Here is a 25,211-nt window from a genome sequence, read left to right on the forward strand (position 1 = left end):
CAAATTGTTTCTTCCTGGCTGCTTGTAATATTCTCTCCTTAATCTGGGAATTCTGGAACCTGGCTATAATATTCCTAGGAGTTTTCTTTTTGGGATCTTTTTCAGGAGGTGATCAGTGTATTCTTTTAACCTCTATTTTGCCCTCTGGTTCTAAAACATCAGGGCAGTTTTCTTTGAGAACTTCCTGGAGGATGATGTCTAGGTTCTTACTTTGATCATGGCTTTCAGGTGGTCCAATAATTTTTAAATTATCTCTCCTGGATCTATTGTCCAGGTCAGTGGTTTTTCCCATGAGATAGATATTTCACATTGTCTTCTATTCTTTCATTTGTTGGATCTGTTTAACAGCATCTTGATTTCTCTTAAAGTCATTAGCTTCCATTTGCTCCAATCTAATTCTGAAGCAATGATTCTCCTCAGTGAGCTTTTGAGATTCTTTTTCCATCTGGCAAATTCGGCTTTTTAAGGCATTCTTCTCCTCATTGCCTTTTTGAGCCTCCTTTACCATTTGAGTCAGTCTGTTTTTTAAGGTGTTATTTTCCTCAGTCAGGCTGTTGACTCTTATTTCATAATTTTCTTGCATCGTTCTCATTTATCTTCCTAATTTTTCCTCCACTTCTCTTATCTGCTTCTTAATGTCCTCTATGGCCTGTAACCAGCTTGTATTTTCCTTTGAAGCTTTTGGTGCAGGAGTTCTGACTTCACTGTTTTCCTCCTGTTCCATGCTTATTCAGCGATCAATTACTAAGTATCATACACAAATCCTCCAACCCTAGGTCACTAGTAAACTACAATTCCATAATTACTCAGAACCCAAGGAGAGGTCTTTTCATCTTGATTTGGGGCCTATTCTCAGATTCCCTGGATCCCCCTCCATGATCCAAGATTCTAACTGGATTCACCAGACTGTCACCTGGGCTCACTGGCAGACAGCTCCCAGTTCCTTGATCAGCTCTCTGGGCAGGTCCTGCTCCATATTGAAGCTCAGAGGGTCTGGTCCATGTCAGATCCTTCACCATTTCTGCTCCAGGGAATTCAAGGCTCAACCAAGCCACAAACAGACAAAGTCTCAGCATCCCAGTCATGCTTCAGTCACCTGGGCTCCTGGATTCCTGGGCTTCTGGGCTCCTGTTCAGAAGAAGCTCCACCAGGACAAGTTCTCAGGAAATTCTGGCTCAGTTCTCATTTCTCTCTTCTGTAGTTTCTCTGCCACCATTTAATGGTCTGAGAAATTCTGACTGAGCCTCTCTGGGGCTTTCCTTATATACACACAGCATTAGCTTTCTGATTCAGCCAACCCCTTCCTGTTACATCAGTAACAGGAGCTAGGAGCTCATACCTTCTGTTTCCCCAACAGAGGCTTGATCAGTTACTAAGTGGTAAGTACCTGCTACCTTTGCCAACACAATGGGAACTTCAAATTCAAATTACATTACCATTACATTAAGGAATCACAAGATCCTTCTCATAAGCAAGCCCCCAAAGCAAACTAACAACTCAGAGTATATATATACCCTTCAATGTGATAGTAATGGCAATTAAATATTCCCCTGTATTGGCTTAGTTTTCAAATTGATTGTGTTAAAACCCAGAGCTTGTTAATCCCATCTGTGGGATGGACTTGTTGATGTGAAAAGAAAGTCCTGAACTGGGAGGAGCTGGTGACGTAGATTTGGAGAGACAAGAGAGAGGCAGAAGAACTTTTTGGAAGCAGCACCTCATGGAGGCAGAGAGAGAGAGATGGAGAGAATTGCTGGGGGCTGCTTTGAATTGCCCTGGACTTTTGAGACCTGCCCCCTGAGCTGCCAAGGACTGAGGAGACATGGCTGTTTTGCTGGTACTTTGTCTGTCTGTTTTGATGTTGTTTTGCCAGATTTGTCCACTGGTGAAAGACAGTCCTGTTGAAGAAGTCCTGGAACCTGGCTGTTGGCTAAGAGCTCCTGAGACTGTCCTGCAGACAGAGAGTGAATACTGTCCACTGGTGAAGGACAGTGCTGTTGTTGCAGGGGTCTGGGAACCTTTCTGTTGGTTCAGAAGCCCTGAAGAAGGATTTTCTTGTTGTATGTTTACAGAAATCCTGGGAGAGGTTTTTGCTAATGTTTTCAGGGGTCCTAGGACTGTTCTACAGACAGAGGATGAATTAATGAAGGGACTGGCAATGTATCTTGTGGCCTTGCTAAGCCTTGTCTCCCCAGGAACTAAGATTGCTGAGAACTTGCCTCATGTCAAGATGAAGAAAAGACCTCCATTTGGGTATTAAGTGCTGTGTTTAAACTTGATGTAACTCTGGGGTAGATTCAATTGTGATCCAGGGTTGGGGAACTTTTGACCTTTTTGTGTTCTATGATTGACAAATGAAGGTACTTTACTTATGTTTGGAAACTAATCTCCATTTGAGAAGAGGGGCTTTGTGGTGGACTAAATGAAGGTACAGCCTAGGGGTGGAGTAGTATTTAGAACAGGGACTTTGTAATTGATTGAATGATTGGAAGGTCCTGGGGTGGGGTAGTACTTGGAGATTATTTAATCACACTTAGTAAATGCTGTATTTTGAATGATGTCATGTTTTGACCTTCTCTGTTCTTGGTTGATCACTGAATAAAATGGAGAGCACCTATGCTGGTATTTTGAACCTTGGGAAGTTGCCTTTCCTTGGCATTACATTACACCTTCTCAGAGCCAAAAGGCATCACAACCCTCCTGACTCAGTGCTTAATTAGAAATTAGCAAAAGCTGTGAAAGCATTCCTACAAGCAAGCCTCCCCTCAGCAAGCTTCCCTTAATGGGCTCCAAATGAGGCCATCTCACATCCCATTAAATTGCTGAAATATCTGAGATGCATCAGAAACTATAAGAATAAAGAAAAAAAACTATAGAGCTGGGAGGGGCCTAAAGAATCAAGTCCAATCCTTCTCATTTAATACATGATTAGACTGAGCCCCAGAGAACAAGACTTGCCAAGATGAAGTTTCAGTTTACTGAAAGCTGAACGGGAGGAGTAAACTTGGGGATGATTGGGCCTAGAGCCTCAGCCTAGGCCTTCATTCTTTGTAGCCTTTCTTCTCCACCAGTTAAGTTTAGATATGGCCATTTTAAAAGCACTTTCTTAAAGGTCCATCTACAATTTTCATTTACCTTTCCATGCCTGTCTTTGGTAAGACCTCTTGCTTTAATAACTTATCTATAGCTTGGAAGCTGGGACCCTATTTCCTGGAGTAGCAACATCTAGCATTCTTTATCAGAAACAAAAATACAGTTCTCCAAGTTACTTTCATGAGATTCTGAAAAAAAATGCCAATAATTATTCACAGAATATTATGTTCTATTAAAATATAATTAAGATGGAATATAAACTGGATCATAAGATTCTGAAAAAAATGCCAGTAATTATTCACACTCATCTTCTATTAAAATATAATTAGAATGGAATGAGAATTGGATCTGTGATTGTGCTGACAACTGGGTAAGGAAATCCCACTTACTATCCTGAGTCACCACCTTCTCTATAACTTCTTTTTTTTAACATTTGTTTTTTAAAACTTTGATTTCCAGATTCTTTCATTTTTTCCTGCCTCACCCACCCCCATTGGGAAGACAAGCAATCAATATAGGTTGTAAATGTGTAGTTATGCAAAATGTTTCCATAGTAGTTATATTGTGAAAGTCTAACTGTTATTTACCTCCATCCTATCCCACCCCTCACTTATTCTATTTTTATCTTTGACCTTATCCCTTTTCAAAAGTGTTTGCTTCTAACTATACTCTCCCTCAATCTACCCTCTCTTCTATCACCACCCCCTCATCCCTTTCCCTTCTACTTTCCTGTATGGTAAGATACCCAATTGAGTGTGTATGTTATTACCTCCTTAAGCCACATTCAATGACAATAAGGTTGATCCATTCCGTTTCACCTCCCTGCTCTTTCCTTCCATTGTAACAGTTTTCTCTTAACTTTATATGAGATAATTCACCCTATTCTCTCTTCCTTTCTCTTTCCATTATATTCCTCTCTCACCTCTTAATTTTATTTTGTAGATATCATCCCTTCCTATTCAACTCATCCTGTTCCCTCTGTCTATGTGTACATGTACACATATGTACACATACTCACATATATATTTATGCACACATTAACCCTCCTATACATACCTATATATGTATGTATACATATATACATATATGTACACACATATATTCCCTTCAAGTATACTCATACTGAGAAAAGTCTTATAAGTTACAATTATTGTTTTTCCATGTAGGAATGTAAATAGTTCAACTTTGATAAGCTCCTTATGATTTCTTTTTCCTGTTTATTTTCTCATGCTTCTCTTGCTTCTTGATTTGGAAGTCAAATTTTCTGTTCAGCTCTGGGGTTTTCATCAAAATATTTGAAAGTCCTCTATTTCATTGAATGACCATATTTTACCCTGAAGCATTATACTTAGTTTTGCTGGGTAGGTGATTCTTGGTTTTAATCCTAGCTCCTTTGACCTCCGGAATATCATATTCCAAGCCTTTTGATTCCTTAATGTAGAAGCTGCTAGATCTTGTGTTATCCTGATTGTGTTTCCACTCAAATTGTTTTTTCCTTACAGCTTGCAATATTTTCTCCTTGACCTGGGAACTCTGGAATTTGGCTATGATATTCTTAGTAGTTTTCTTTCTCAAGAGGCAATCAATGAATTCTTTAAATTTCTATTTTGCCCTCTGGTTCTAGTATATCAGGACAATTTTTCTTGAGAATTTCTTGAAGGATGATTTCTAGGCTCTTTTTTTGATCCTGGCTTCCAAGTATTCCAATAATTTTTAAATGATCTCTCCTGGATCTATTTTCCAGGTCAGTGGTTTTTCTAACAAGATATTTCACATTACCTTCTATTTTTTTCATTTGTTTAGATCTGTTTTATAGCATCTTGATTTCTCATAAAGTCCCTAACTTCCATTTGCTCCAATCTAATTCTGAAAGAATTCTTCTCTTCAGTGAATTTTTGAAATTCCTTTTCCATCTGTCCAATTTGGCTTTTTAAGGCATTCTTCTCCTCATTGGCTTTTTGGGCCTCTTTTGCCATTTGAATTAGTCTATTTTTAAGGTGTTATTTTCTTCAGTATTTTTTGGGTCTCCTTTAGGAGGCTGTTGAGCCACTTTTCATGATTTTATTGCATCATTCTCATTTCTCATCCCAATTTTTCCTCCACTTCTCTTACTTGATTTTCAAAAGCTCCTCCATGGCCTGTAACCAGTTTATATTTTTGGAAGCCTTTGATGTGGGAGTTTGACTTTGTTGTCTTCTTCTGGTTCATGTTTTGGTCCTTTTTGTCCCCAAAAAAGGATTCTGTGGTCTGATTGCACTTCCTCTGCTTGCTCATCTCGCCAGACAATTACTTGGCTTTTGAGATCTTTGCCACAATAGAACTCTGCTTCCAGAGTGGAGAGAGCTGTGTCCCAAATTGTTGGGGTTTTCACAGTTGCCAGAGCTATGAGGAAGGTGCCCTTTCTACAGCCACCACAAGCTCTGGCACACTGGTATTTCTCACCCCAGGACCACCACCCAAGACTGCGACCCAGATCTAAGCAGGTCAAAGCAAGAGTGATTACACTCTGAATGGTTGCTTGGTTCCCCTATGATCTGCAGCCAGCAGCTGCAGCTGCTGTGCCTCCACCATCTCTCACCCCAGAGGTAGGGGCTGGACCACGCTCTTCTCCACCTTGTTCCAACACAGTTCCCTACTGACCTTTTACTTTGTCTTTGGTGTTTATGGGTTGAGAAGTCTGGAAACTGCCACAGCTGCTAGTGATTTGCTCTCCTGAAATCTGCTCTGGCTGGTTTGTGTCACTGGTAAGGGGTCACCCTGGGTCTGGGCCTGCGCGGCTCATGTGGGACAGCGCTAGGCTCCCAGCTTGGTGTGCTAGACCTTTCTTGTTGGCCTGCCAGGCTGCCTTCAGCAGGAGATTTGTTTCTCTCTGTCACTTTGTGGGTTCTGTAGTGCTAAAAATTTGTTTAGAGTCATATTTTACAGGTATTGGAGGTGGTTAATGCAGGAGCTCATGAAAGTTCCTGTTTTTACTTTGCCATCTTGGCTCCACCCCTCCTCTATAACTTCTTCATCAGTCAACAAGCTTATTATTATGTCCCAACCACTGGCATGAGAACAAAAGGCAAAAAGATAGTTCTGACTCTTGGGGAGCCCATGCTTTACTGGGGGAGACAATATGGGGATAACTGGGTAGATGCAAGATAGACACCATGTCAATGGAAGGCAATCTCAGAGAGAAGTCACTAGCAAATGGGGGTAGAGAGACCTGGAAAGCTTTCTTGCAGAAGGTGGGTTTGAGCTGGGTCTTGAAGGAGGCAGGAGAAACCAGCAAATAGTGTGATAAGGGAGAGCTTATAGTCTTAAACAGTAGCCTAGAGCAGTAGGAGGTTAAGTCACTCACTCTGGGCAATACATACAGACAGGATGTGTTAGGGTTGAGACTCTAATCTGAGTCTGGAAGGCTTCAAAAGTGACTCTCTATCATCTTTTTACTCTGTTCAATCAGAAGGGATGTCAGGACACTATAGCCTTTACTGCTTCAGAAATAGTTGCTTTTGGACAGAATCAGACACCTTCCTTTGGTTCTCAGTTTCCTCATCTGCACCAACCTTACTTTCTTTTATTTACTCAAAAAAGTTTTTTTTGTTGTTGTTATAGAATATGTATGATTATTTCTCATAAACACCTGTGGTTTACTCTGTCCTTAGGTTGCCAGGTGTCTCTGCATTTATATCTTTTTTTTCTTTGCTCATACACTTAACTTTATTGTTTTATGGATAGAAAAGTTGGGAAAATGAAATTGTGTAATTATGACCAGTAGTAGATAGTGTAAACACTAAAATTAGAACATATGATATTGGGAACCTTGTATTCACATATAATAACATCAATACAAAATATAATTTGTATATAATAACGTATTGGTAGAGAATATGGTCTACTTTCTGAATTCAATTATTTTCTTTTATTCCCCAATTAAAAAAATCCTTATTTAAAGTTTTTAGTTTCAAACTCTATCCCTTCCTTCACCCCTCCCTCCTCTCTCCTCCCTGAGATGGCAAGCAATCAGATAGAAGTTATACATATGCAATTACGTAAAACATTTCCATATTAGTTATTTTGTACAAGAAGACTTGAATAAAAGAAAAAAGAAAGAAAGAAAGTGAAAAATAGCATGCTCCAGTCTGTATAAGTTCTTTCTCTGGAGGCATCCATCATTGGTCCTTTGGAGATTGTCTTGGATAATCGTGTTACTAAGAATAGCTAAATCATTCACAGGTCTTCATCAAACAATATTGCTATTACTGTGTACAGTGCTCTTTGGTTCTGTTCACTTTGCTATGCTTCAGTTCTTGTAAGTCTTTCCAAGTTTTTCTGAAATAATGCTGCTTATCATTTCTTATAGTTCAAAAATATTCCATTACAATCATATGCCACAGCTTGTTTAGCTACTCCCCAATTGATGGGCATCTCTTTGATTTCCCATTCTTAGCCACCAAAAGAAAACTGCTATACACATTTTTGTATGAATAAGTCCTTTTCTCCTTATTTTTGGATGTCTTTGGGTTATAGACCTAGGAGTGATACTGCTGGATTAAAGGGTATACATAGTTTTACAGACCTTTCAGCATAGTTCCAAATTGCCCTCCAGAATGGTTGAATCAGTTTACAACACCACCAAGAGTGCATTGGTGTTCCTATTTTCCCATATCCCCTCTGACATTTATCACTTTACTTTTCTGTCATATTAGGCAATCTGATAGGTATGAAGCAGAACCTTAGAGTTGTTTTAATTTGCATTTCTCTGATCCAGAGTGATTTAGAGCATTTTTTCATATAACTATAGATAGCTCTGATTTCTTTATCTGAAGAAAACTGCATGTTTATATCCCCTGCCCATTTATCAATTGGGGAATGACTTATATTTTTATAAATTTGTTCTTTTTCTTGTGTATTTTTTTAGTTGCATGCCCAATTAATTGATCTGCTTTTTTCTCTATTTTATTGATGCAAGCAATTAGAGAGATAGATTTTCCCTTAAGTACCATTTTGGCATATATTTTAGTATGTTATCTCATCATTGTCATTTTCTTTAATAAAATTATTGATTATTTCTATGATTTGTTCTTTGACCCACTTGTTTAGGATTCAATTATTTAATTTCCAATTAATTTTTAATCTTTCTATTTTCCATTAATGAATGTAATTTTATTGCATTATGATTTGAAAATGATGCATTTATTATTTCTGCTTTTTTGCATTTGGTTATGAGGTTTTTATGTCTTAATACATGACCAGTTTATGTATAGGTGCCATATATTGCTGAGAAAAAGGTATATTCCTTTCTATTCCCATTTGATTTTTCTCCAGATATCTATCATATCTAACTTTTTCCAGAATTTTATTCACTTCCTTATCTTCTTTCTTGTTTATTTATTGGTTAGATTTATCTAGTTCTGAGAGATGAGAATTGAGGTCTCCCACTAGTATAGTTTTATTATCTATTTCCTCCTGCAACTCATTCAACTTCTTCAAAAATTTATATGCTATACCATTTGGTGCATATAAGTTTAGTATTGATATGATTTCATTATCTCTGGTGTGTGTTTTTATCTTTAGAGCTCAAATGGGAATCAAAGAGGACCTTTCTTATCACAGGGCTGGAATCTCTACCCATCCCAAACCCAAACCCATTGAAGAGTTGGAGAGTTTTTCTCCCCAGCTGCTAGGCATTCACATCTTTTCATAACTACCCTTTTAAGTTCAGAATCACTATGAATGCAGGCTCTACATTATAAATCTACCTTGTGGACATGAGACAAGGTTAAACCATGATTCTATGATCTCTAAGATTCTGCATCTTAAAATCAAAGGTTCTTCCATATCTGGAATTTTATAATCTAGTCCAACCCACTCTCTTTACAAATGAGAAAAACTAAGACCCCTTAAAAATTAAAGAAAAATCCCATATGAAGGAAATTTGCCTTAAAAGGTCCATAATTTTGTTGTTTTAATCAACCAAGTGAAAAACTGTATTTTCTTTGGGGTTATCTTAAGAAAACTCTATTTCAATCAATTATTTGCTTCAGTTTCATCAAGTCTTTTTTTTTTTTTAAGGTAAGCAAGGTTAGGTGACTTGCTCAGGCTCACATTGCTAGGTAAGTGGCTAAATTTGATCTCAGGTCTTCCTACCTATGGTGCCACCTAGCTGCCTCATCATGCACTTAAAAATGTTTTCTAATTATTCATTTTGATCTGTAGGCAATGTTAATTTGGAGGAGGAAATTTCTGGCTAAGTAAACCTCTCCAGCATAGCCTCATCTGGCTTTGTTTACTCCAGTATTTCCCTGTGTTCACTCTAGTCTTATCTAGCTGACATTTCTTTCAATTTCTAACAGAATTGTGGAAATCTTCTTAGAGACAGTGATTTACAGGTGCCAAACACATAGTCCATGGCCCACTCAGGCCTGTGATATTCCTGAACTACATTAAAATGTAATTGGGAAATATGTAGCAAAATGGAAAAAATGCAATAGACAAAGATAATATTAATATATTCAATCCTCAATTTTTGTGGGGTAATGTTGCTAGAAAATGGTGCAAAAGTTTAAAGTGTGAATTTTGGAAAATAGTGGGTTAGATTCCCACAATGCCAAAAACTTATCTTTCTCTAGAGATCACTGAAAATACACTTTTTGGGTATACAATCCTTTATAACAAGACATGAATTCTTATAATATTTTTCATAAGGCAGTAACCATGGAATAATCTACAAAATGCAGGGGAGAGAAGAAGCAATGCAGAACAGGAATGAGGTGATGGAGGATGGGGAGGTGATATCAGAACTAATCTCTCTAATCTCTAATTAATCTCTAATCTCTCCTTTGGCTCTATGGCTTAACTGTCCAGGGATGGAAAGCACATGCCTTGAGTGAGTCCCTAGTCCAGGTCCAAGCTGGAACTCCTGCGGGGCCAGATGCACAGACAGCAGGGTATGTAAGCTCCTCTGATCTCTTGCCTGAGCTTACATAACCCATTTATCCACAGACTTAGCCACTTTTCCTTTTTCTTTCCTTCAAATTCCTTCATTGCACACTTAAGAGGTTACTTTAGCACTTCCTGGAGTGAACTCAAGAACACTTTTACAAATACTTTCCTCCTTTTCACAGAAAAAATAAATCACTGATTACTTAACACCAAATTTGCCACCAACAGCAGTTGCAGATGTTCCAGAAAGAAGTTTACCTAGCATCTTTATTTTTTTCACTAAGCCACATCACTGACTTTGTACCCTTGGACTTAGAACCGAAAGGTCCTGCACTAGGCTTTGGGGGGGTGGGAGGGGGTTATAATTGCAACACAGCTTGAGTTTTAAAAGACAAACAATGAAAATGTGCAAGGAATGTATGAGGAGCTCTTGACAATGACAGGGTGAACAGTACCTGTGGAGTGCCTAGTGGGATGCCAGCCTCTTTATATACTTGCACACATCAGGTCTATTATTTTTTTCTCTGCTGCACATAGCTGAAAATGTGTGTGGCTACCAACATGAAAATGGAAATGAGGTTACCAATAATATCACACCAATGCTGTAAGTCAGGAAAGTTAACCAGGTAAATGTTAAGAATTGCTCTATGTGGTTTTCTAAGGCAATATGCAAAGACTGTAGGTATTCTTATGTATGATTTAGTGGCTCCAATTTCTATCTGAATTTGACACCACTGACATAGACCATATATTTGTCTCAGTCATGAATTTTTCTATAGATAGGCATTGTCACATCTATAGAGAGTCAGAAAGATCTGCCTTTAGGTTCTACTTCAGGCTATTGCATAAGGAACAAGCACTTAAGCTCTTGGTGTTTCCAGGCAACTCCCTAAGATGCTGTTACCATAATGGTGGAGGGAGTTTCCACACTGGGAGTTTCCTCTGCTAATGAAATAAGTTGCATTTTTATCCTGCCTCCAATTCTTCCTAATTCTAGTTTTCTTTGTTGATTATATCCTATTTCTCCTGTCTATAGCTTGTTTGTACATAGTTGTTTGCTTGTTATCTCTCCCATTAGATTGTAAGCCCCTTTAGGGCAAGGATTATCTTTGGTCTTTCTTTGTATCCTGGGCACTAAGCTTCAAGCCCAGCATACATTGTTGTTGATTAGTCATGTTTTCAGTCATGTTCAATTCTTCTTGACTTCTTTTGGGGAAGGTTTCTTGGCAAAGATGATGGAATGGTTGACTATTTCCTTCTCTAGCTCATTTTATAGATGAGGAAACTGAGGCAAATAGGGTTAAGTGACTTATCCAGGGTCACACAGTAGTGTCTGAATCCAGATTTGAACTCAGGTCTTCCTAACTCCACAGATAGCATTCTATCCATTGTAACACTGAGCTGCCCAAGCCTGGCACACAGTAGGTACTTAATATAAGATTATTGACTTACTGTACAGGAATGGATTACCTCCATTGAGAAGCCTGGCAAATGTCCATTTGTGCCTTTAAATCTAGCTTCTAATAGCTCACCCTTATAATTTTTCCCAAAGTAGAGACTGCAAAATACTGAGTATGGCTTCCTATCTGCCTGTTGAGGTCAACCAACTTTACTACTCCTTTTTATTTTAAACTTTCTAAGGATAAAGACTGTGTTTTATTTCTCTCATCCCTTATTTCTCTCATTACTTAATTATTTATATACTATATAATACTAATTACTCACTACTTAATAATATGTTCTACATTCAGTGGGCCCTTCACAAGTACAGTTTCCTCACTGATAGAGTTAATGAAGTATCTTTGGTCCCAGTTCAAGGGGGCCACCCACTTCATAAAGGAACTATTTAACTAAATAAGCAATAAAATTGCAAATCATTGTCCTGGTGACTGAAATAATTGCAACGTAAACCTTTCATTGGAGACTGTAAGTCATGCTTTGGTTTTGTTAGTATTTTTAAAGAATTAAAAGAAAACAAGTATTTACTTGTTTCAGCAAATTACAGTTTGAGTCAGTAGGAACTTAGCTCTGCTGGCAACTGGTCAGTTTGAACTTGTCAGGATACTATGTTTACATAACCATGGGGCATATGCTACATGGAACCAGGCAGTAGGACTTCAAAATGGAAGGCAAAGAGAGATAGTGTGGTGCACTAAATGGAGTGCTGGTCAAGAAGGCTGGGCATTCAAATCCTACCTCTGAAAAACATGTAGTATTTGTCTGACCCTGGACAAGTCACTTAACTTTTCTGTTTGTCAAACAGGTCTCTAGAACTAGAAATTTCAGGGCAGGTACAGATTTGCATGGGGCAGAAGGAGCTTGTCAATTGATGCTCCATTTGTCTATGAAGTCACAAGTCTGGTAAAAAAAAAAAGGAAGCAAAATCCAAATATTGCATGGAAATTATAATCACAATTATAATGAAGGAATTTATATGGGATGGTAGAAAAATTATAAATACAGGAGTGAAAAAATTTGGCTGTGTGACCTTGGACATGTCCCTTAATCTCTCTTGGTCTCAGATTTCTTCACCTATAAAAATAAGCTGGAGAAGGAAATGGCACACCACTACAGCATCTCTGCCAAGAAAACCCCAGATGGGGTCACATAGAGTTAGACACAGAACCACAAAGTGAGCTGGTTCCAGAATACCCTTCAATATACTCTCTTCTTTGATGACTCCCATTCTCATATCATTCAATTAAATTTGCTTCTGGTGCCAAGACTCACAATAACTGTTCAGAAAACAATATAGAAACATTCTGGATAAATAAATGATAAAATGATATAAGTGAAATTTATATTTAAAAATATGTAATATAAAAATATATAAAATAAAGAAAGAAAATAAAGAAAAAGAGGAGAGCTCGGTGATGGATTTGATAATCAATACATTTGAATTAATTGAATAGATTCTTGTTATGTGAGTATACTTAGGTTACCTTTCCATGAATTTGTGACTATGGTGAACTCTTTCATTTCTCTATGAGCTGAGGATTCCTGTATTTCTCTCAAGCTCTAGCCCTGGTATTCTAACTGCCTCCTGGACATTTTCACTTAAATGTGCCATCTAAGCACAGGACAAAACAAAACAAAACAAAAACAAAAACAAAAACAAACCTTCATACCATGGTGTAACTAGGAAGAGCCCTAGAATAGGAATCAGAAGACCTTTTTTCTAGTTTGGTTCTATTGCTAATTAACTTTGGCAAGACTTGGCGGGGGCGAGGGGGGGGTCTCTTTTACTGGCCCACTCCTCCTGAGTCTCTTTAAACTCCTGACTAAAAGACTCAGGTATACTTTGGTGACCTGTCAATTTTCTTCCTCATCCAGATGATGAGGGAACTTCAGTATCTGACACTCCCCTGAGGGCAAACAACAGCTTCTTTGGAAATTCACCAGCTTCATAACATGAACAATTATAGCAAAAGTTATTGTTTGAGTAAAATCAATAGGACTTGATAGCTGATTTCATGGGGAAGGAAAGAGATGAAAGAGTCAAGGACAAATCTGAGATTTTAAAGCCAGAAGACTGGAATGAAAAGTGGTATTTTTAAGATCTAGAGTCTAGACAAAATGGATTATCAGTACCATTGGGTGGAACTTTCAGAAAAAAACTGCCTCTCATTACCATGCTTATATAATCTGGATTTCTCAGAAAACAAAGAACCACTTTGTAGGGAATAATCAGAGGAAAAAGGAACTCAAGAAAGAAAAGGGAATGATACAGAAGAATAAACAAGCTAGAAAGGGAGAGCTACAAAACAAAAGGGCTGGTGTCATTTTTTATAAAAGGGAGGAACACTAAGAAATTTTGCAGGAAAATAAAGGTCTTTGGAAAAAGGCAACATCCTCCAAATTATCAATGGGGTGGGCCCCATGAAAAAGCAGATAAATTGTGGACCACCACCCTTACCCCACCTGCACTGATCACTTACAGTTCACCCCACCTGCCCCACCCCACTGCACTGTCTCCCTTTGTCTCCACTATGAACTGGAACCATCAGCTAGTCTAAATATATTTGCAATATGGGATCGTTTGAGGAATTTGTCCTTGAGTTGTTTCAGTCATATATGATTCTTTGTGACCTCTCCCCCCCATTTGGAATTTTCTTGGCAAAGATACTGGAGTGGTTTGCCATTTCCTTCAGCTCATTTTACAGAGAAGGAAACTGAGGCAAGTGACTTGCCCAAGGTCATATGACTAATAAGCATCTCAGGCCAGATTTGAACTTGGGTCTTCCTGATTCCAGGCACAGAACTTTATCTATTGCACCACCTAGCTGTTAAGTATGTTTTGGTAATAACAATTGTATGAAAATTACTTTATATTGATCTTGAATGCAATTAGTATAGAACACTAAAAGTGATAAAAATAAATAATTTTTCTATGTAAAGTAATTTGGAAATTCATTCAACTTAACTGATGTCATCAGACTGCCAGTGAGTTCTGTTTCATGTTTTTAAAACATGGTATTTATGTTATAATTATTTCTATATTTTTTCCTGTATTGTGAGTTTGGGGAAATTATTGTATCAGAAATGCTGTTAACTTGGAAAATGATAGCCAGAGAGCATTACAAGTATAACATTAGAAAAGTAACTTCTCTTTAATTTTTTAATGTTTTATTTAAAGTTTTGAATTCCAAATTATCTCTCCTGCCCTCTTTTCTCCCCCTTCCTGAGACAGCAAGCAATCAGATATAACTTATACATGTGCAATCATGCAAAACATTTCCATATTACTCATGTTGTACAAGAAGACTGGAATAAAAGAAAAGAAAGGAAGGAAGTGAAAAATAGCATGCTTCAGTCTATATTCAAACAACAACAGGTCTTTCTCTCGAGGTGGATAGTATGCTCTATTAGTCCTTTGGGATGGAATTAGATTATTATATTTCTGAGAATAGCTAAGTCATTCACAATTCTTCATTGAACAACATTGCTGTTACTGTATACAATGTTCTCCTGGTTCTGTTCACTTCACTATGCATCAGTTCATGCAAGTCTTTCCAAGTATTTTTGAAATCACCCTACTTATCATTTCTTATAGCACAATAATATTTCATTGCAATCATATGCTACAGCTTGTTTAGCCATTCCCCAATTGGTGGATATCCCTTTGATTTCCAATTCTTAGTCACCACAAAAAAGAGTTGGTATCAATATTTTTGTACAAATGGGTCCTTTTCCCTTTTGGGGGATGTTTTTGTGATATAGACCTAATGGTGTTATTGCTGGATCAAAGTTAATACAGAGTTTTATAACCCTTTGGGAATAGTTCCAAATTGCTCTCCAGAATGTTTGGATCAATTCACAACTCTACCAACAGTGCATCAGTGTCTTAGTTTTCTCACATCCCCTCCAACATCCAACATTTTTCTTTTTAGTTATATTAGCCAATCTAATAGATCTGAGGTGGGATTTCATATGGTAACCTCTCTTAATCTGAATGCTATTGTATCATGAATTGAGCTGTTAAAGAATGAATCAAAATGTTTGAAAACTGCTAAATACCGAATTGGATATGTCATGCTTTAAAATGGATAATAAAAATAAGTTACTGTTTGGGGAGAAAGGGAGCAAAGACCTCTTAAACTTAAGCTCATTTTCCAAGTCAGGCCCTCATGTATACTTTTTAAGATTCTTTCTTTTAGCCTGTTGATGGGATTGTCCATATCAAATACAGGATTTGGAATTGTGGCTTTCTAATCTGGTCTTCTTATAACTCTGTTGTTAATAGCATTAGATCCATAAAGTCTGAACCAGTTTTCAACACATGAATTAATTACTGGAAGGACAATATGGTTAGATTTTGTCACATTTCATTAAATTATACTAGCAGACTTTAGCAGTATTACCTAGAGAGTCTCCTCAAGTGACCTAGAACCTGGAGATAGTAAAGGAAATTCTTCCACACACCTGCCTTGATCCATAAATGACTGCTTCAGAGATACGCAGGAGGTATTTGTCAAACTTCTAAAGCTCACGGGTGCTGCCCCAATGCTATACTGAGTTTCTTTATTCACCCTATTGCAATTTTGCTTGTTTTATTAATTGTCTGTGTGTTATACACCTGTTACCTATTCTGTAAGCTGCTTATCACTTCTATTTGGAGTGATATTGATTTGGGAATGGAGGTCCTTGAACTGCAAGTCCAATGGTCATGGTTGGCTCATAGTATTTATGCATGGGCCCATCATGTCATCTCCATTTGCCTTTCTTATCAACAATTTCACTCCTCATGGAAGAAAAGAAAGTGAGTGTAATGGGAATGTGAATTGGAAGACCTTCCCTGCCCCTTAATAGACCTAAGGGAATCTGAAGATCTTTGCTGCTTTGAAGATCTTCTTGTCCCCTAATAGACTTAATATAATAACATGGAGCCTGTGGTAGGAGGAGTTTGCTGAACAGGTGGAGAAGGAAGTGAGTCAGAGCAGCTGGCATGGTGGGAGAGAGAGGATGCAGGCAAGCAGATAGCTTGGCTTGTGTTTGTTTGTGGGAAGGCTAAAGGATGGTGTGGCTCCCTGCTGCGTTTTGGTGTATTAATTTCTTTGTCGCTATGATGGATTTAGTTTTTGGTGTTGAGATTTGGCTTTCTGGTTTAAGGATTTGGTTTTCTGGTGTCTGAATAAATGTTTTGCTTCTGTTGTCTATGTGGAGACTGTTATATTTTGTGATTCAGAATTGTGCCAGTATATTCATAGTTGCTGTCAGTGCTGTGAATATTGCATTGGTGCTAAAGTGGGTGACCCTCTCATGAGAATACTTGCAGATTGACATTTATTGAACTGCCAAAGTCTATGGGCTATAGATATGTTTTGGTATGCAGAGCCAATTGAGCCATGAGGTAGATACTTTTCCAGATCCAGCTGACCAGGCATACTGCCACCAATGTTGCTAAGTGGATGATCTAGATACATCACTCCTAGATGAAGCCTACCATGATTTATCTCAGCCCAGTTGAGGAAGCAACCTCTAATCAACCTCTGAACTCAGTTAAGCTTAAAAAGGACCCCAACACCAATCAGTGATCTTTGGCCACTGGTTTGTTTAACTCTGATAATTACAATCTAATCCCTCATGTGTTATCAAATGTCTATTTATTGTTTGTACTTTATGCCCTGCCTTTCACCCTTGGGGTTGGGAAAACAGGAGAGCCCCAAACTTATGTGAATCTGATCCAATAAGCCAACTGTGCTTTTAACTGGACCAATGATTAGATATGTGTATGTGCCCTGTTGTCTTTGAGTTAAAGGATGCCCCCGATGGTAATGACAGGCAGACATCCAGGACTTGTATGATTATGATTTTTCAATCAATAAGACGAACTTAGATACAACAACGAATTGTACTTCCATGGCCCAGAAGAAGAGTCCTCCTACTCATTGACTTTTAATTGGAAAAAGATCAATAACTTTTTTTGTGATTCCCACCCCCCTCAAGATTGCAACATATTGTGAAGGCACAAGTTCTTTGTTATGAGTAAAATGAGACACAAGGTCAGGAAATCAGATGATAAATGAGATATAATTATACCCTGTCCTTGGAACAAAATGTGACCACTGAGTATGGACAGGGCCTTCTGAGAATTTTTCTTATCCTGGGAGGTCTGGCACACATGGACAGATGATTTTTTTAAAGATAGTCCCACAGAGATTTTATTTCCTATGTAACAACAAAACATATTATTGGATTCTCTCAAATTGGATGGGAAAGTGTAGGTTGGGGCAGGTACTTTTTGGCCTCTGGCCCTGCATCTACCCTGACTCTGAGCATGTACTTGCAAAGTAAGTACACAGTCATTCAAGTTTCTGCTACACTGCCCTCTTTTAGTGAGTGAGACCAAATGTGCTTTTTCTATCGTATCACCCTTGCGTGGGACCAGATGTGGTATAGCACTATTGAGTAAAACAATCAAAATTTTGCAAGTATTTATTAATGAAATCTTGTGTGCAGTGGAGGATGGTGATGCTGAAATCCATGCCAGGCTGTAGCCTTACAAAATAGTTTGGGTTCTAGGTCACTTGTGGAGATTTCTGCTGGGAGAGAGGGAAGAGGTGTGCACTCTCATAGGTCAGGAGTGCTAATCTGGGTTCCTGACAACTTTGACAACATTCCTATCCATAATGGACTTGGTTTAGAATGCCTAGAACAAATTCCAAGAGGATGGAAAGTAACCCTCGTCCCCATTGGAATGGCTAACCTCTTGACCCCAAATCTCCCATGGCTGAAGCATCTGTGGTATTTTTCTTGTGTTTCTTCATAGGGAATATGTGTTGCTTGTGTTCACAATGCCTCCCTAGGTGCAAAGAACTGATTTCCAATCTCAATCCCAAATTACAAACAACAAAGATTGAAATAATGCAATCATGGATAGAGGAGTGATATAGGGTACGATTGTGGGGGGGGACTATGAAAGTCATCTACTTGTGCAATCAGTCCGCATGACACCATTTTAAAAACTTGTTTAAAATTTGTGTAGATACATGGCCAGTCTGCAGGAGAGGGAGCCTGGAAATACCCTAGAACTAATTCTATTTCCCTAGGATACTGTAATGAGGGAGGAGTTGAGGCAGCACTGATCCCATCTCCTTGTGATTATGCATACTTCTGCCCTTACATAGAAGTTGTTTACTCTTGTCTATAAATTTTGAATCAGGATTGGCCAGACCCAACTCCATGCTGTGTTGGTGTGCTAATAAAAATACTTTTATTTTCTGAGTTTGTCTTATTGATGAAGGGCAACACTTGAACCAAGATTTCTTTTAAAACTGCTCCTCATCTTTCCACCAAATTTGCATTATACCACCTTGGCCCTAGCTATCTGGGTGCTCTTTATTGGATATTTTCCTCCATTAGAATGTGAGCTTTTTGAGGGTGGAGTTCTATCTTGTTTGCTTTTATTTGTATCCTCAGTTCTTGGCACAGTGCCAGACATATAAGGAAACAAGGATTGATTCAGTAGAACTTACTATGTGCCAAGGACGGTACTAAGTGCTTTAAAAATATTATCTCATTTGATCTTCACAACTCTAACAGGTAAGTGCTATTATTATCCCCACTTTACACATAAGAAAATTGAGGTAGAGAGAAATTAAGTGACTTATCCATAGTCAATACAACTAGTAAGTGTCTGAGGCAGAATTAAACTCTAGTCTGATTCTGACTGTGCATAGGCATATATTTGAATGAATGAATGGATGGATGAGTGAATGAATGACTTTGAGTAGCCTTGACAAATCAATATTTACCTAGGATTCACTGACTATTGGATTTAATGTTTCTGTGTCATAACTAATTTTGTGTTCTCATCTACTTTGATATTTTGAGAAATGTGGAGTTTCATTCATATGTGCACTCCACTCACTCATATAGACCACAGCCTCTCCACACTGTATTATTGGTTTTCATGACTTTACCATCCTGGAAGTTCTTAATCCTCTAGTAACATAATGCTTTCTTCATGAAAAGCTTAGCTAGGATGATCCTCAACTGACAGTCATGGTCAGTCACAAGGGAAGAAAGTCTTTCCAACTTGGTAAGACCTGTTGGGTAAGACCTGATACATATTTTAGAATCCAGAGTAATATTTGTACTGAGAGAAATAGGGCTATAATCGATAATGTGATTTTTGTGTTTTAGAGGAAGGGGAACAGGATTTTCTCCAGACCCCACATTTTCTCAATATAGGAGATTCATAAGGTGGAAACTCTCCGTAAAAATGCAGATAAGTGACTGTTCTGTATTTTATAAACTTAGAGATTTTCCTGGATCACCAGTACCTCAATATCCTACTGCTGAGGGTGGAAGAAGAGGGACATTTGATCAATTCTCCAGCTTGATCTCCTGCCTTGGGGAGGGAGAGTAACACCATTCCTTGTGCTCAAAGTATTTGCTCCAACTTCTCAAGGCTCTGGAAGGACTCCACCCTGAGACCAAAACTTCATGGTAGACTCCAGAGTCTTCCCTAATGTTTAACAAAGTTTTCCCTGCTCATACTCTCCCCATCCCAATGAGTCCAAATCTTCATTGGTAATCATTCAAACCCTATTTTCTCTCCCCCACTGCTGGGTTCCTTGTTTTCATTACCCTCAGCCAAAAAACTGCCCACACCTTCCACATTGCCTTCTAGAATGCCTGCTCCTGTGCCAGTGTCCCATGTTACACAATCAATTCCAAAGTATGTTGATTGAGTGGTAGGTGTGGATTAAGTGAACCTCAAGGTTATTGAGTAATGGCGATAAAGGGAGAATTTGAAAGAGACAATGGGGAGCAAAGAGTATTCCAACTCCCATATCTTGACCTTTCCTTGGGGTAAGGGATCTGGGTGAAAATGCATTGCTGGAAAGGGCACAAAAGGAGATCATGTCATCGTTAAGGATCCAGTTCTCAGTGAGAATGAGAAGATGGAAGGAGTGGGAAAAGAAAAGATTTAAAATGAAAGCAATTTTATTTTTATTTTATTTATTTATATTAATTATTATAGTAATTAATATAAATATTTATTTATATTAAATTTCATTTAAAATGAAAGAGGACATAGCACTATGACATGCCCTCATCAGAAGAGGTACTGTGCTCTATAAGAAAAATAGAATTGAAGTTGCTCAAAAGATAAGATGTACAAATTTAGAGAATCCACCCCAAATATTCACATGGGCTATTTGTGCCTGATTTGTGGTAGAACATTCTGAGCTTTTGTTGGTCTGATCAGCCACAGTGGGACACACCATAACTTGATTCTAGCATGGTGATATCATTTTGGTCCTCTATGAGAATGAAGGACAACAGTCAACCAAACAACCAACCAGCTGATGTTTACTGATCTCTAGGACATGCCCCTTCTTTCTTCAATGAGTTCAATGTTTCTCTCCTTCCCAACTCCTGCTTCCTACTAGAAGGCTCCAACATATACAATGTTATTCCCACAAACACCCTAACCTTCCAGTTTCATCACTTATTTAATTCCCACAACCCCACCTCAGCCACAAAGATAGTCATATCCTTGATCTTTCCATCACCCGCAAATGTTCAACTTCCATGTTCATAAACTCTGAAATAAAATCTATTATTCCACCTCTCCCTCTTCCTTCCAACCCCCTAAACCGGCATGTCATCCATAATATGACCTCCAGTTCCTCAAACCCTCAGTCTTCTTCCAGGCCATCACCTCCATATTTGCTATACTCTCCTTTCCCCATATTGACACCTTGGTAAATCATTTCTATTCTATATTTTTCTTTTCTCTCAAGTCCCTTGATCCATTATGATAGTGTTGATCTTTTCTTGCCAAGCTTCAGTCTTATATCACTTCTACCACATGCTGATTTTTTTTCCTTCCCATGAGCTACTGAATGAAGCTGGAAAAAATCATGAAAACTTGTTGACTCTTCCTGACTTCAAATCTGGCCTCAGATACTTACTAGCTTGGTGACCCTGAGCAAGTCACTTAACCCTGTTTGCCTCAGCTTCCTCATCTGTCAAATGAGCTGGAGAAGGAAATAGCAAACCACTTAAGTTTCTTTGCAAGGAAAACTCCCAAATGGGGTCATGAAGACTTAGATGTGACTGAAACAACTGAGCAACCCCCACCCGACCATCCCCATAGAGTTGGGTTCAAATGTAAAGGATTTTAATTAGCAGTTTATCTTCTTGATTGATTAAACTGTTATCCAGTTTGAAAAAGGGAAAATCTAAAATTTACTTTGGTCTGATTATTTAGTGAGTCATCACATTAAAAGACACTGGTAAACAGTAACACAGAAACAGTCTAATATTTAATCAGGGCAAAAATGGATTACAGAGTTACAAGAGGAATAATATAGACCAGTGCATATTCTTGAAGAAACGTAGTTCTGTCCCTTTTCCCCTACCCCAAGAACAGTTTGGGAAACAAACTCATCCCAAATCCCCTGGCTCCAGAATAGAGGAGTTGGGAGAGGGAATTCTGAAGGAATGTCCAGCTGACAGCATCAAAAGAAATCCATATTATTCTTTCCTTTCTGGACATAGTAGGTAGATCTTGAAGAAGAAAGTTTCTCTTTTTTCCCTCAGTTTATTGATCATCTTCTGCTAAATAATATTTCCTTGCATGGTCCTTTATTTACAATTTGGAAATGAATTGAGGAAGTCCTTGTCCTATATAGTCACTGTGGACCAGCTCTGTTAGATACAATATATCATTGGAACTTTTCTTTTCTTTACAAAACTTAAAACATTGGAAGAGGGTAAGACCAGACTGTGAGGTAAAGGGATTGAAGGCTCTCGAGTCATGTTTTTGAAGGCATTGCTTTGAAATAGAAAGGCTTATCTGAAGACACACTGGTTTATACAACATGACTGTCCAGACTTTGACTGTATGATTTCAAATCTACACTGAACCAAGAAAGAAGCAAGATGGGCACCAAATATTTCTCCATCTTCATCATAAAATAGAGATGGCTAGGAACTCTGCAGGCCCCTAGTATTTTAATTATTCATTTGGGGAAGTTTATCTTTAGGAGCGGTGAGGTCTGTCTAGACAAGCAAGCACACAGTACAAATATTGGGTGGAAAATTTCCCTGTTACAGGATAAAAATGAGGACCATGAACACAATGACCATGGAAAGACAGGTTCTTTGTTAAGTCCTTTGCCCATAACTGAAGGAATATGGTTTTTGTTGTTTTCAAAACATATAAATAAATGAATAAGTGAGTGAATGAATAAGTAAATAAATCTCTTCTCTGTATCTTGTATTCAGCAACAGTTTAATGATGGAATGCAAAAGTGTTCTACTAGAATTTATAACTGCGCCAAAGGACTTACCACATGTTTAAGTTTCCCAAAGAATGTGATCTTTATCAGGTAGATATATGAGAAGTAAGGATGGCTCTGTTCAAAGACTTATTGATGTGAGCAAAATAATAACTAAACATACATAGGAGAGAGATTCTTAACTCTTTTTGTATGTTCTGGACCCCTTAGACAGTCTGGTGAAGCCCTTCTCAAAATAATGCATTTAATTGCCTAGCAGAAAACCCATAGAATAGTAAAGGAAATGAATCATAATTGAAATACTGTTATCAGGATGTAAAAGGGAAGAAAAAGCCACGTCACAGATCCTAAGTTATGAACATTTGGCTGAGTTTTATAGTTTACAAAGCTTTCCCAAACATTAAATTTAATTATGATAACAACCATTTGAAGCAGATGAATCAAGACCAATTTTCTCACTTTGTATATGAAAAAAACTGCTGGTCCAAGATTAAGTAACTTGCCTTGGGCCACATGGCTAGTGAGTGGTCTCAGTCTTCTTTTGACCATCCCATGCCACTTCCAAGTACCTGTAACTGATAGCAGGTGCTTAAGTCCTTTAAATACCAGAGATTGGATCCAGTTTGTAAAGAGCTTGGGTACTTCCTTCATTTGATAAAATGTCTCCAGGAGGTCTAGAAGGACCTGAGTCCAAGAATACCTAGAAGAACCAGGCAAATTTTTGTATCAATCAACATGCCTATAACTACCACCAATTCTGTAACTGAAGAATAATTAGTATAATTAATCAATTGTTTTCTTTGTTTTGACATTCACAGATCATTTTTTGCAAAAGCAAGTTTTGTATTTCTTTTTCATGGATGTTTTTTTATGTCACATATAATAATTGAAATTCAGATACTTGGCAAATATAATCCTAACCTTAGGGACTTGAAATGATTGGGAATTGCCCTGAATCAGAATTATACAGGAAGTACCCAAGTTGGGTAAATTTTGAGATTGATCAGTTAACATATAGACTAGATGAGACTGGGAACTGTACCCTTAACTTTTATACTAACTTTCATGAGTTAACTTAAACTCTCCCCAATTCTATCTTAATGTGAATGAAGAATTGACATAAAGACTATATGGATATAAAACTGTAAGCAGATTGTCTGATGGCCCTTAAAAATTACTTAGTCTTAAGCTTTGGTCACCATTCTTTTGCCCAAGATTACCCACAAGCCCATGAGACACTTCCCCAGAGCACAAGGGGCAAGACTTGTGGGCTTGCAGGAGAGGAGCCATGGGATTGGCTCCTTAATGGCCAGCACAGAAAGCAAGCCATGGTGGCTGCTCTGAGACTTTCTTGCATGAGAAATGTTTCTGTAGATCCACCATATGCCTGCCTTTTTTACCTTTTACCACCTGCCACTAAGAACCACTAGTTTCAAACCTAGATGTCTTATCACCTTCTGTCCTCACCCTTCCCTCTTCCAGTCCTTTGGGAATGTTCCCCATAGTTGTTCTGGATTCTGAAGAGTTTTTTTATTTGTTTTTACAGTCCAGAGCTGCAGGATCAAACTCAGGATCCCTTAATACTCCTGCATTACTCTCCTATACCCTCCTTCCAGGAATTCATTAGCCCTTGGTAACTCAGAACAACCTGTCTTTGAAAGCATCATATTTTTTTTTCATGGACAGGAACAGACCAGGAGATAAATTGTAGGAGTACTGCTGAAGTGGGTCAGGACATAGAGGAACTAGAAAATGGGATGAGGATAAGAGCCAGGAATTCAGGCCTCCACCAGCACCAGTCACCTCAGCACCCCAAGGAAAAGGAAAGAGAATTAGTTCAGTAAGTCACTAACGCCATCTACTCTACCATGAACCAGTGACAGGGAACAGGATGCTTGGTTCAATACAGAGTATTCTTCATCATTTTCCCTGAGAATCTGTCTAACTCATAGGTTAGGCATCCTTCATGGGGAAAATTCTAAGGTAGACAAGGTCTATGGTGTCTTCTCTCCAGAGTTTCTATGTTCTAAATCCTCTCTTGTCCAGAGTCTAATAACTTTTACCATTGTACTCCTGCTCTAAGATCCTTAACACTGCACCTTGTAGCTCTGTCTCCCCCACCCGGACCAAGGCTACTCTGTACAACAAAAGGTCCTGGGGTCCAAAAAGATGTATCATTACTTTATGATTAAAAGTCCAGTATCTAGAAGACAAGAAAGCTGATTATATGAATTCACACTAATAAGATATATATTTATATATTATACATTTATTCATATATAATATGTATTATACAGTGAGATGATAGATGAATGGATGGATGGATGGATAGATAGACAGAAAGAAGGAAAGATAAATAGAAAGAAAGAAAGAAAGATAGAAAGATAGATAGATAGATAGATAGATAGATAGATAGATAGATAGATAGAT

The 25,211-nt window shown here is 38.1% G+C and overlaps 2 protein-coding genes across 2 annotated transcripts in view; both read left to right on the forward strand.

Moving 5' to 3' along the window:
* Nucleotides 1-25,211, forward strand: part of LOC138165848 (alcohol dehydrogenase E chain-like) — a 417,804-nt gene that overhangs the window by 229,718 nt on the left and 162,875 nt on the right. The gene's annotated exons all lie outside the window — the stretch shown is intronic.
* Nucleotides 5,604-25,211, forward strand: part of LOC138169221 (all-trans-retinol dehydrogenase [NAD(+)] ADH7-like) — a 45,969-nt gene continuing 26,361 nt past the window's right edge. The window contains exon 1 of the mRNA XM_069098504.1: nucleotides 5,604-5,678. Coding sequence (XP_068954605.1) covers nucleotides 5,604-5,678 — 75 coding nt within the window. The remainder of the gene's footprint in view (nucleotides 5,679-25,211) is intronic.

The sequence above is a fragment of the Petaurus breviceps genome, unplaced genomic scaffold, assembly GCF_028583685.1.
Source record: "Petaurus breviceps papuanus isolate PSGF00001 unplaced genomic scaffold, PetGlider_PUasm1.0 126, whole genome shotgun sequence".
Lineage (NCBI taxonomy): Eukaryota > Metazoa > Chordata > Mammalia > Diprotodontia > Petauridae > Petaurus > Petaurus breviceps.